At 45.2% G+C, this 10,799-nt stretch overlaps 1 protein-coding gene across 21 annotated transcripts in view; it reads left to right on the top strand.

Moving 5' to 3' along the window:
* The window catches only part of FBXO15 (F-box protein 15), a 154,180-nt gene that overhangs the window by 923 nt on the left and 142,458 nt on the right, over window positions 1-10,799 (top strand). For 17 of the 21 annotated variants that reach the window (XR_006209662.1, XR_006209661.1, XR_006209670.1 and 14 more), the window contains exons 1-3: window positions 9-193; window positions 7,438-7,509; window positions 10,211-10,315. Coding sequence is in view for 11 of the 21 variants with exons in the window: in XM_042961395.1 (XP_042817329.1) it covers window positions 87-193; window positions 7,438-7,509; window positions 10,211-10,315 (284 nt within the window). In the remaining 10 variants the exon portion in view is untranslated. Of the gene's footprint in view, window positions 1-8; window positions 194-7,437; window positions 7,510-10,210; window positions 10,316-10,799 lie in introns of those variants that run through there. The other 4 variants (XM_042961393.1, XM_042961392.1, XM_042961388.1 and 1 more) reach the window with 3 other exon arrangements.

The following is a 10,799-nucleotide window of genomic DNA, read 5'->3' as shown; positions in this document are numbered from 1 at the left end:
GTGCCGGCGTCGAGTGGGCGTGGCGCGGGGCGGTGCGTTCCTCCCTCCAGCTGCCACTCCGCCTCTGGCGTGTCTGTGGAGTCTCCATGGCGACGGGACGCGGCCGGCTACTGCAACAGCACTGGCGCGGCCTCCAGGCGCTGCGTTTGCCGCCTGGCGGCGTCGGCGCGGCCCCCGGGCCCGCCGGGTTCAGGTGACTCTCGCGGGGCCGTGGGTCGGGTCACTGCTCTGCCACCCTACCCCCCTGTTTTCATTCGTTCGGCTGCGGCGCGTCGCGCGGCTCTTTTTAGTGCGGGAAAGGTCTGAAAAACCGCGGGAGGAAATCTCTTCAACTTGGAAACGTGGGGTTACCCTAAGTCCTGATACAAGTAGACCAGTTTCCCCCGGAGACGTTATTCCTCCTTCACTGAATTCTAGGCAGTGTGAGGAACAGGGAACCCTTGAGCGGCGCTTGGCGCGGATGCGTTCCGCCTGGGAGGGCAGGTGCACTTCGCTGGTCCGCACCTGCAAGCCGCCGAGAGGGCAGCGTTCCCTCTGCACCTGCGGGCCGCCTAGACCGCAGCCTTCCAGAACGCTCCCCCAAAGTCGCTCGCATCTTCCGTGGCCGGAAATCACCTTTTTAGGAATTTGTAAGTTAGAGAGGTAGAGTCTACTGAGCAAAACGCTACCCATTTTCTGTCCCGTCCCCAATTCGTGAGTGGAGGGCACAACCCCTGAGCAGATAGTTCTGGTGGGCGGGTTGGTCCAGACGCGTCTTTTCCTGGGGCAGAAGTTTCTGCACTGCAGACTTCAAGGCCAGATCTGCGTTTCTAAGCAAACCCTGAAGGGATGCCTATAGATAGCCACCCCTTGGTGCTCAGCTCCTAATCCCGTTTTCCCTAAGTGCTGGGCTTGTGCTATTCTTGTTCCAGTGTCTAGGGACCTGTCTCTCCTCCATGCCTCCTGGGTACCCTGGATCTGAAGGGTGGTCTTCTTCCACCACGACAGATGGCAGGAGAGGGGGCAGGAAGCAGGGGGTGGAGCTACCTGGCATTAGGAGCTTTAGCTTAATTCCAAGGGCAATGCTTCACTTCACAGTGAATGCTCCAGGATGTCAGAGGTACCAACATGCTATCAGGGTACCTTATTAGATCCTTTGTATTTTATGGTGAGTGGTTCCTTCCTAGCTTTGTGCCCATCGTCCCAGTTAGTTTGCCAGGTGGAGGGACAATACAAAGAACAATTTGCATTCTTGAGAATTCTTTTTGCTTGCAAGTCTTCATGATTTGTAAAATATAAAAATTCATCCATATTATGCTTCTAATAAACCAGATGTCTATGTTTAAGCATAAAAAATGATTCTTTTCCTTCACACTTCAGCAAGTTGAGTTACTTTTTTGTTTCCCTAAATCTCCGAGACTATGTCCCATTTTCCTCCTAGGGTCCATTACCCACTCACCCTGGTTTCTGAAGTGGTGCTCTGAATCTTAGTATTATGGTGATGGTTGGTTCTTGAGAATAGCTGCGATGCTAGGTGTACCACAAGCCTGGTGACAATTAAAGTGGTGACAGTGCCTTCAAAACTTCTGTTATGCAGGAGAGGAAAACTGACGTTTAAGTAGGAAGCTTGAACTTTAAATCAATTTGCCACTATTACAAAAATTAGTCTTTATATATAGAGCTCTGCTGGTGGGCAGCCGAATGATTTTTATGTGATGAATCTTCTGTTACTTTGTAAGTTGAATGAACTTCCTGGTGAAATGATGTAATTAGAGTGCCTGGCATGGGAGCCTGCATGTCAGCCTGTGATTTGGTCAGGTACACATTCTTTATGGAAAAGAAAAAATCAGAATGATTGTGGATGGTCTAAGTAGGTGGTTATTTTTATTGTATCATTGCAGAAAAGTTAGATTTTATAAGAAATCCGTGGTTCCCTTTTAAAGAGTTTTTTTTTAATGTTTATTTATTTTGGGGGCAGAGAGGGAAAGAGGGAAGCCCAAGCAGGCTCTGTGCTGTCAGTGTGGAGCCTGATGCAGGGCTCGATCTAATGAACCACAAGATCATGACCTGAGCCGAAATCAAGAGTCCGACACTTAATTGACTGAGCCACCCAAGTGCCCCTCAGTGGTTCCCTTTTTAACACAAAATGTGAACATTTGTAAATGTCATAGACTGTAAGAAATGTAGCAGAAAGCATATCAGGTTGGCTTAATTTCTATTTGATCTAATTTGTTTTGGTTTATCAAATATCACAGTGAGGCTCAGAGGTTAATTTTCTTCCTTTTTTTTTTTAGAGGGTAAAATTTTCAAATGTATTACTTGAAAACTTTTTAAACTAAATGTCATCTTACTAATTATATCAGCTAAGTGTGCACTTAATTTTGTAGACCTATAGGTCTACCTGAGGACATGCATGGAACTTACAGATTTGTTAATTGTGCGAGCCTTAAAAATGTGCAGTTGGTTTATTTTATGGAGAAATGGAGATGTACTTTCAGTAATGCCAAAAGCCATACTGATAAGATGTAGAATGTAATATGGAAGGATGAGCTCTGGAAGGACAGCCAGGGGATGAGAGCCTCTAGCTTGGGACCTTAAATGAGTCACTGTGATTGCCTTGTTAGAACCGTAGTCTTCTGATTTGTGAAATAGGGACTCTTGAGATCTCTTTTAATTATGGAAAAGCAAAACAGCAACAGACAGACTGTACTTCTCAGACAGGTGCCAGTGGGCAGGGGATGCATGGGGCATCCTTCTGACATGTAAAATGAGTGCAGTGGCTTTGGGGGAAAATGTTAAGTAATGTAACTGGTAAGTACTATAATGCATTTGTATAATTAGATGACAACAGATAAGTTATCCAATGGAATGCAACATTTGCATTAATTTTTGAGATCAAATAAGAGACTTCAAAGCATTTGTGAGCTTTCTGTAGGCTGTGCCCCCCAGATTTCAGGGCAGCTGGTACTCCAGAATGGTATGAATGCCTGTGAGAACCACTGCTCCTGCCTAAAAGGTTGTGCTGTGATTCCAAACCTCCTTCTTATGGGATTCTCAGTTTTGAAATTAAAAAAACAAAAATCCCATAATTTATTGCATATTCAATACATTAAGAAATATTGATACACAGAGTTCTAGTCCTTCAATTCTCTAGCCCCCATTTAAAAACAACCACCACCAGAGGCACCTGGGTGGCTCAGTCTGTTAAGCTTCTGACTAATGATGTTGGATCAGGTCATGATCCTAGGGTCATGGGATCGAGCCCTTCGTTGAGCTCCACATCCAGCTCTGCATTGACAGCCAGGAGCCTGCTTGGGATTCTCTCTCTCCTCTGTCTGCCCCCCGCCCCACTCATGATCTCTCTTTCTCTCAGAATAAATAAACTTAAGAAAAAATCAACCACCACCTCAAAACCTTGTAATCCTTGAGTCATACTTATTACTGGTTAATGCCATTTTGTCTTTCTTTCCAGACCTTTTTTCTTTGTGTGTGTTTACTTTTAAGAGAGAAATATGAAAAATATGATTATATAGTGTATCTTGATATAACCTGATTTTTTTTAAATTGATATGTTGTTAATTTAGCAGGTAGATACCTTCTGTATACCAGGCATGATGTGGGAGCTGAAGCGTCGGTAGTGAACAAAACTTATACGAAAGACCTGCCAATATGGAGCTTACAATTCCAGTGATAATGAGCAGAGTGGACAAGTAAAATGTGTAGTGCTGGGTGGTGTTATGTGCCGAGGGAAAAAAATCAGGAGGGGGCCTGAAGTGTACGTGTGTGTGTAGTATGGATTGGAGTTTTTTATTTTATTTTTTTGAGAGGGAGAGACACAGTGGGGGAGAGACACGGGCAGAGAGGGGCAGAGGGAGACCGAGAATATCTCAAGCAGACTCGCAGGCTCCAGGATGTGGGGCTCGATCCCATGACCTTGGGATCCTGACCTGAGCCGAAATCAAGAGTCCAGACACTCAACCAACCGAGCCACCCAGGCACCCCTGGATTGGGATTTTAGACAGCATGGCCGAAGGAGTTCTCAGGGAAATGGTGACGTGTGTGTGAATACTGGAAGGGGCTGAGGGGACAGGCCGTGCAGACGTCTGGAAGGCACTGTGAGCCTATTTCTATCTCAGACACTTTCACCTGTGTTGAAACTGCCCATTTTAATTGTCTGGACATTGTTAACTGTATGGAGGCCATGCTATTTAACCAATCTCTGTGCTGTTTCTGGAAGTATTTCAGTGCAGACAACTCTGAGATGGGCTTTGTTGAGTAGCATTTTTGGGCTCATTTACTTGCTTTGGGATGTATTCGTACAAGTGAAATTCCTGGCTTAAAAAAATACATGTGCCTTTTAAAGATCTTAATGAACACTACCAGATTTGGCTTTTCATACTGTTTGTGCCAATTTATGCTTCCAGCAGTGAATGAGATGTTCTCATTTATTTGGTCCTTGCCAATTTGCTAGATTGAAATGGATCGATACAGCGTATTAATTTACTTTTCTTCAGTTCCCTTGGAAAGGACCTAGGGTAATAGATTTTATTTTATTTTTTTGACATTTTTTGATTGAAGACATATGTATGGCAAAAAGCTGTTATCAATTTACTAATGCTTTTAAACAAATTTGTATTTGAGTGGCCCCAGCAGTATTCATTGAAGGTAAAGAAGCATTTCTCAGTCTTCACACAGTGTGTGTAAATAGGCCTTCAGACTTCTTGGTGTGACTTTTCATACTGGCAGAGGTCTGAGGGTCACCGGCTGGTAAATCCAGGCAGATAGTACTATTTGATGGCGGGGTAATAGAAATTCCTTTTACTTAAAGCTGTTGTGTTAGAAACTTGTGTCCACTAAAGATATTCGATCTTTGAGTATGTAATACAGGTTGGTATAGAATCACAAGAAGTTAACCACTTAAAATAAGGAGTGCTTTTAAATCATTTTGAAATGTGTATGTTTAAAAATTGTGTATTATGTTGAGTGGTGCCCTCCAAATTCATGTCCGCCCAGAACTCAGGATCTGATTTTATTTGGAAATAGGGTCTTTACAGATGTAATTAGATGAGGACATAGTAGGTTAGGGTGAATCCTAAGTCAAATGTGACTGACGTCCTTATGAGATACACACACACTGGGGAGGTGGCTGGGTAAAGACGGAAGAAAGGTTAGAGTTAGTCATCTTAGTTGCCACAAGCTAAGGGAGGGACACTGAGGATTGTCAGCAGCCACCAGAAGCTGGAAGACGCAAGGAAGTGTTCTTCCCTAGAGACTTTGGACGGAGCATGGCCCTCCCAACACCTTGATTTTGGACTCTCGGCCTCTAGGACTTTAAGACAATAAGTCTGTTGTTTTAAGACACCTATTTGGAGGTAGTTTGTTAAGACAGCTCTAGGAAACTAATACAATTAGGAGATCGTGTTTCACCTCTTATTACTACGTGAGAGCTGGGTCAGTGGAGGTGAAGCTTTTCCGTCGTGGAGATCTTTGCTTAAATAGTACTTTCAACAGAAGTACCAAAATGTATTGCACAGGCAGAATTCTCTGATTAAAGGGGGAGGGTGTTGCAGAGTTTTCCAAATTAGGACCTCTTCTGTCCCTCTCTCTCCCTCTTGTGCAGAGCACAGAGTGGATACCACCGGTCTGCCTAACTTGTTGCGCTCCCAAGAACTCACGGGCTAGAAGTCATCAGATAAGACAGAAGGCACATTGAATGTGCTTTGCTGAAGCTGGAGTGGGGAGGCTGGGTAGCCAGCAGGTTTTCACCTCGGGGGATTTGTCACCGTCTGGGATCTGAAAAGGTTCACAGCATCCACCTCTCCTAGGTTGAGGTGCAGGCATGCGGAAGCTAGCTCGTGTTTGCTGAGGGCTTATCATGTGCCAGCCGTTATGCTGTTTCTGAGGAGAAAAACCTATAAAGGGAAGACAGATGGATTCTTTGGCTGCTCGGAAACGTACGGGGAGTCATCGGGCAGTTTGATGTGCAGGTGTTGGCGCACCAGCTCCACGGTGGTTCCATCCGAGCGGGCGAGCTGTGGGCAATCCGCCCCCGTGCCTCCTGGAGCAGGCTGTGCCTGTGGTCTAGAACCCTCCTTTGTTTGGGTCCTTCCATGGGGCTTTCATTCTTCCACTTCCAGAGAGATGATTGGCTTCCCTTCCAAGTTCTGGTGACCCTCATTTTGTCCCCAGTTGTTGCCCATATCCTTTTTGATCTTTAATCCACATGTATCCAGGGAACCAGTTGGTAGAAAAATGGGGGTGTTCAACTCTTGGTGAACAAAGTATGTACTGAGAGCAATGGCATTAGTGAACTGAGCATATGGAACGTACACTCTAGACTTGAGTCACATGCTGGGTGGGAGGTGGGCCAATAATTGTGTGTGTGTGTGTGTGTGTGTGTGTGTGTGTGTGTGTGTGGTAAAGAAGCAGCTTCCAGACCTTTCCAAGAGAAATAGCAGATCCACCAGTAGCTCTGTCTGTGGGCTGCTGCCTGGAAGCTGAAGGCTGTGGGCTCCATACCTTTCTGGGTGTTTCAGATCCCTGCCAGGCTGCTGTTGAGTAGTGCTCATTTTGAGGGCTGATTTTTTTTAATGTTTTTTTTAAATTTTATTTTTTGAGGTACAGAGACAGAGTGCTAGTTGGGGAGGGGGAGAGAGGGTGGGAGTTACAGAATCCGAAGCAGGCTCCAGGCTCTGAGCTGTCAGCACAGAGCCCAACGTGGGGCTCGAACCCACAAACCACGAGATCATGACCTGAGCCGAAGTCGAATGCTCAACCAACTGAGCCACCCAGGCGCCCCTGGAGGGCTGACTTTAATAAAAATTTACATTAGTAACTTCTGAAAAGAACTGTGTGAAATATACCTTATTTCATTGAGTCTTAAAAGCTATTGATTATATTATTTACTATTTTTCATACCACTAAGACAGAAAGATGGCCAGTTAAAATATATTTCACTGGATGTGGGATATTTAAAATGTGGAAAAAATTATGTGCATGAGTATTTGGTGTTTCTGTGGCCGTGGTCGCCAGAGCGAGGGTTGCGGCCAGTCATTGTCCCTCCAAGACCAGCCAAGTTGTACATGTCTGGGTACTTGTGGTTCACAGACCTAAAGTATTTCTTAACCTGTTGGTGCTATTGTATGGTTGAAACTGGCCTACTGATATGTTTTATTTTTATCCTTTTATTACATTCAATAAGTCTTACAGCCCCTGTTTGATAGGCTGGCAGCCTATAAGAGCAAGTATCGAGTCTTATGTTTAAAACACATCGGAGTAAGTCCGGTTTCCAGGTTTACCCAGGACACTGAATGTTTCACCGCCCTCTCTCCATCCGTGTAGTTGTACAGTGAGTTTGTGTACGAAGTTTATGAATCCCTTACAGTTTTGTAGAGAGGACTGCGCTGTTCGCCTCTCATTGGAATTTCACTTTTCCATGCTCTCTCTCGCACGTGCTAGCCTGCGGCAGTGCGCCGGGCGGGGAAGGCTCCGAGCCGAGTCCACGGCTGAGCGGTCTGTGTCCCTGGACAGGTGAGTCGCGGCACGCGGCCGCTTCCCCGGGGCGGGCTCTCGGGGCGGGGCCGTCAGAGTCAGTTTCGGTGCATGTGTACCAAGCGGCTGTTCTGAGCCGAGAATAGAATTGCGGGGGACGGAAGCACAACGTGGAGCGTTTGCTGTGAGTCATCAGCCTGTCACCACTGTCATCATTAGGCTGGTTTTATGAAGTGAACTTCTAACAAGTGACAAGGAAATGTTCCTTTTTAAAAAATGTTCTTCAGAATTACTCACTGCTAGTCGGTAAAGACCCTTGGAAAGGGGGAAAGAGGATTAAAGCGTGTTCTTCTAAAAGCTCCAGGGGCCTGGGCTCTGGGGTTCTTCGCCCTCAGTGCTCTGGGAACCCAGGCTGGCAAGGTTCTGCCCGCTCACTTCCGCAAGGAGATCCGTGCAGTCTCTTTTTGGAGCTAATTGAAATTGCTGCTGAGGTGCCCGTGGATTTGTACTACTGACATAGGCCACCGACTCTGTGCTGAGCATTGCGGGGGGACCGAGGGCGTCACTGTAGATGTTGACAGCGGAGGAGGTAGGGCTGGCATAGTGTGCATATTGCCAAATTCACGTTCAGAGCTAAGTTAGGTGATTGCAAATTTTGGGCTTTTAAGTTTGTTTATTTTCAGAGAGAGAGAGAGAAAGCTAGAGAGAGAGAGTGAGTGAGCACGGGGGAGGGCCCGAGAGAAAGAGAATCCCAAGCAGGCTCTGCACTGTCAGCTCGGAGCCTGATGCCAGGCCTGAACTCATGAACTGGGAGGTCATGACCTGAGCGGAAACCAAGAGTTGGACGCTCACCGGACTGAGCCACCCAGGTGCCCCCCAAGTTTTGGGCTTTCAGTAGTATATTACAACTCGGCTAACAGGGAACATACTTTTAGTGTGTTTTAAAAAAGAAGTGAAAACCAAAAAGGATAGTTAATTACAGACGGCAATTTAAGCTTTAAAGCCTGTACTCCGAGAACACAGTCTGTCCTACAATAATCTGATACGGAAACAGAACAAATATTCATTCGGTTCATGCATCCATCAAATATTTGAGGACCTTCTCAGTACCAGATGCTACGCTCTGACACTTTGAGCTTCTTTTCCTCTCACCTTCCTCGTCTCCTTCCCCATCCCCCCGCACCTCTGCCCCTGCAGTGTGAAATGATTAGAATCCAGCAGAAAGTGACCCAGTATGGGCATGGACAGTGATTGTACCAGCTTTGAGGAAACCTTATGAACCATAATTGAGAATGGCTTTGATCCCAACTGTGCTAGCTGTAAAGTGGAGGTTTTCTGCTTTCTGGCAGGTACGGGGAGAGCACCCCTTCATTAAGTTTGTCTGCCGGGTAGGAGAGTGACTAGGGTTTTAGTTCAGTTAAATCATTTTTCCTGGATAAGATTTGCTGGGTGCCTCTCTAAGATGTTTTCTTTAAGCCCAAATCTACATTCTTTGAATTATAATTACTTAAAAAATGATAACCATGAATTTTTGTGAAATCACTGAGTCAAAATGTGAAAACTGTGCAGTGGGCAACCCAGATGGTCACAGAACGTGTTTTCCTGCAGCTTTGCCTTCTCTCTAAAGGTGTCTAATTTATTGACTCTGAATAGAAGGGGTTTCATTTGGGGGGAGGGATTTAATGAACCCCCGAGCAAAACTGCTTGCTTAAACTCTCAGGGAGTCTCTGAAGCTTCTGAGTAGGGATAGCTCCGGTTAGTGACATGGGCCAGTTATGTCTCATGCCTGTCCTCTTGCCTCTGAGGACCCCCCCCCAATCCATTCTCAGTATTATCAGGATTTTAGGACTGATTATTTCCCTGTGAAACATTTGATAACGATTTTCATCACAATCTAAAAATTTAACATAGTTAAGATGACAAGGGCAGAGTATGGGCAGCCATTCTAAATTGGCCAAAGGGTTTCCTGCCTCAGTTCTTTATCCTGAGGTCCCCACCCCTCACCCCAACAGTGTTCGCTAGCTTCCTTTTGGTTTTTGTTGTTTTTTCTGCCTGAGGTCCATACGTGCCCATTCCTGACTTCGTAATATCGGTAAGGCTTTCTAGATAATTTCTGGTTCTCTCAGTGTTTTGTAACAGTGTAAGATCATACAAATATTGAGAATGGGATATTGAGAATGCACCTCAATGTAATTTATTTAGGCAATAAATGGGAAAAAAGGAAGAGAGAATTCAGAAAATCTTATGGGGCTTGAACTCTCTGGAAAGCCCCAGAGGAAGGTCTGGAGCATGAGGATATGAAGGAAGAGGGTGGGTGAGGGGGGTATGGGCTAGGTAGAAAAGAAGCTGGTATTTCCTATTCCAGTCTCTTCTTTGAGGGGGAGGATTCTGTGTTATTTCTTCTAAATAGCTAAGAATGCATTCTTTTTCTCTTGTTTCCTTCTATCTCACCAAGGGATGATGCATACTTTCACGAGGGAGGTAGGGAAACCTGTGTGTTGATTCACAGCGTGTGAATATGGTTAACATGCCAAGGAAGTTAGGTTCCTGTACCCTTGGGTCTCTGGATTCGTTTATGTCACGAGGACTGTGGTAGCCAGAACATTTCAGTTGAGAAAACGGGAAGGCAGGGGTGCAGTTAGCCTCTTGTACGGGACATGATGGAGATGAACAGCCAGTTTTGTGGGTAACTTCTAGCTGATGTGTTTGCCCACCTCTCCGATCTCCTCCCCTCTCTCAGCATGCCTTCAGAAGTGTTGCTGAAGATCTTTTCCAACTTGGATGCTGTGACCCTGCTGTGTACGGGATGTGTGAATAGGCGCTTTTATCATCTGGCCAATGACAAGTAAGGAGAAAACCAAATCTCTCTATCATCTTTTGATGGCATGTTGATGGAAGTCATGAAAACTAGTAAGACCTTTTTAACCATTTTTTGAAATTTAAAGTAATTTCAAAAGTGTGTTTAGACATAGATGGAACATGTCTAATACTGTAAGTGGTCAAATGATATTTGATAAATGATAAATGAGATTCGCATTTATTTGCTTAAAAAAAAGAGTGTCTTTGCATGAACTGAAAGTGATCAAACTTGCTATTGGGGTAGCTGTTGTCTCCTCTGTGGAAGAATCTCTCTGTCTGTGTCCATACCCACACAAGTGGGTTCAAGGCAAATAAGCATGTTTTTGACAGTAGTTCTAGAATGGACGTAGAGTGATTTTTGTGTCTCTTTCTTAATGACTCTTTATAAGAGGTGAAGACATTTCACCAAAGCAAAGTGCAGTAAGGCATTTTTCATGAGAGAGATCAAGTATCCTAAACTGTAGCTTTTT

This window comes from Panthera tigris, chromosome D3 (assembly GCF_018350195.1).
Source record: "Panthera tigris isolate Pti1 chromosome D3, P.tigris_Pti1_mat1.1, whole genome shotgun sequence".
Taxonomy (NCBI): domain Eukaryota; kingdom Metazoa; phylum Chordata; class Mammalia; order Carnivora; family Felidae; genus Panthera; species Panthera tigris.
Note: the sequence above shows the minus strand (reverse complement) of the source record. Positions and strands in the feature narration are given on the sequence as shown.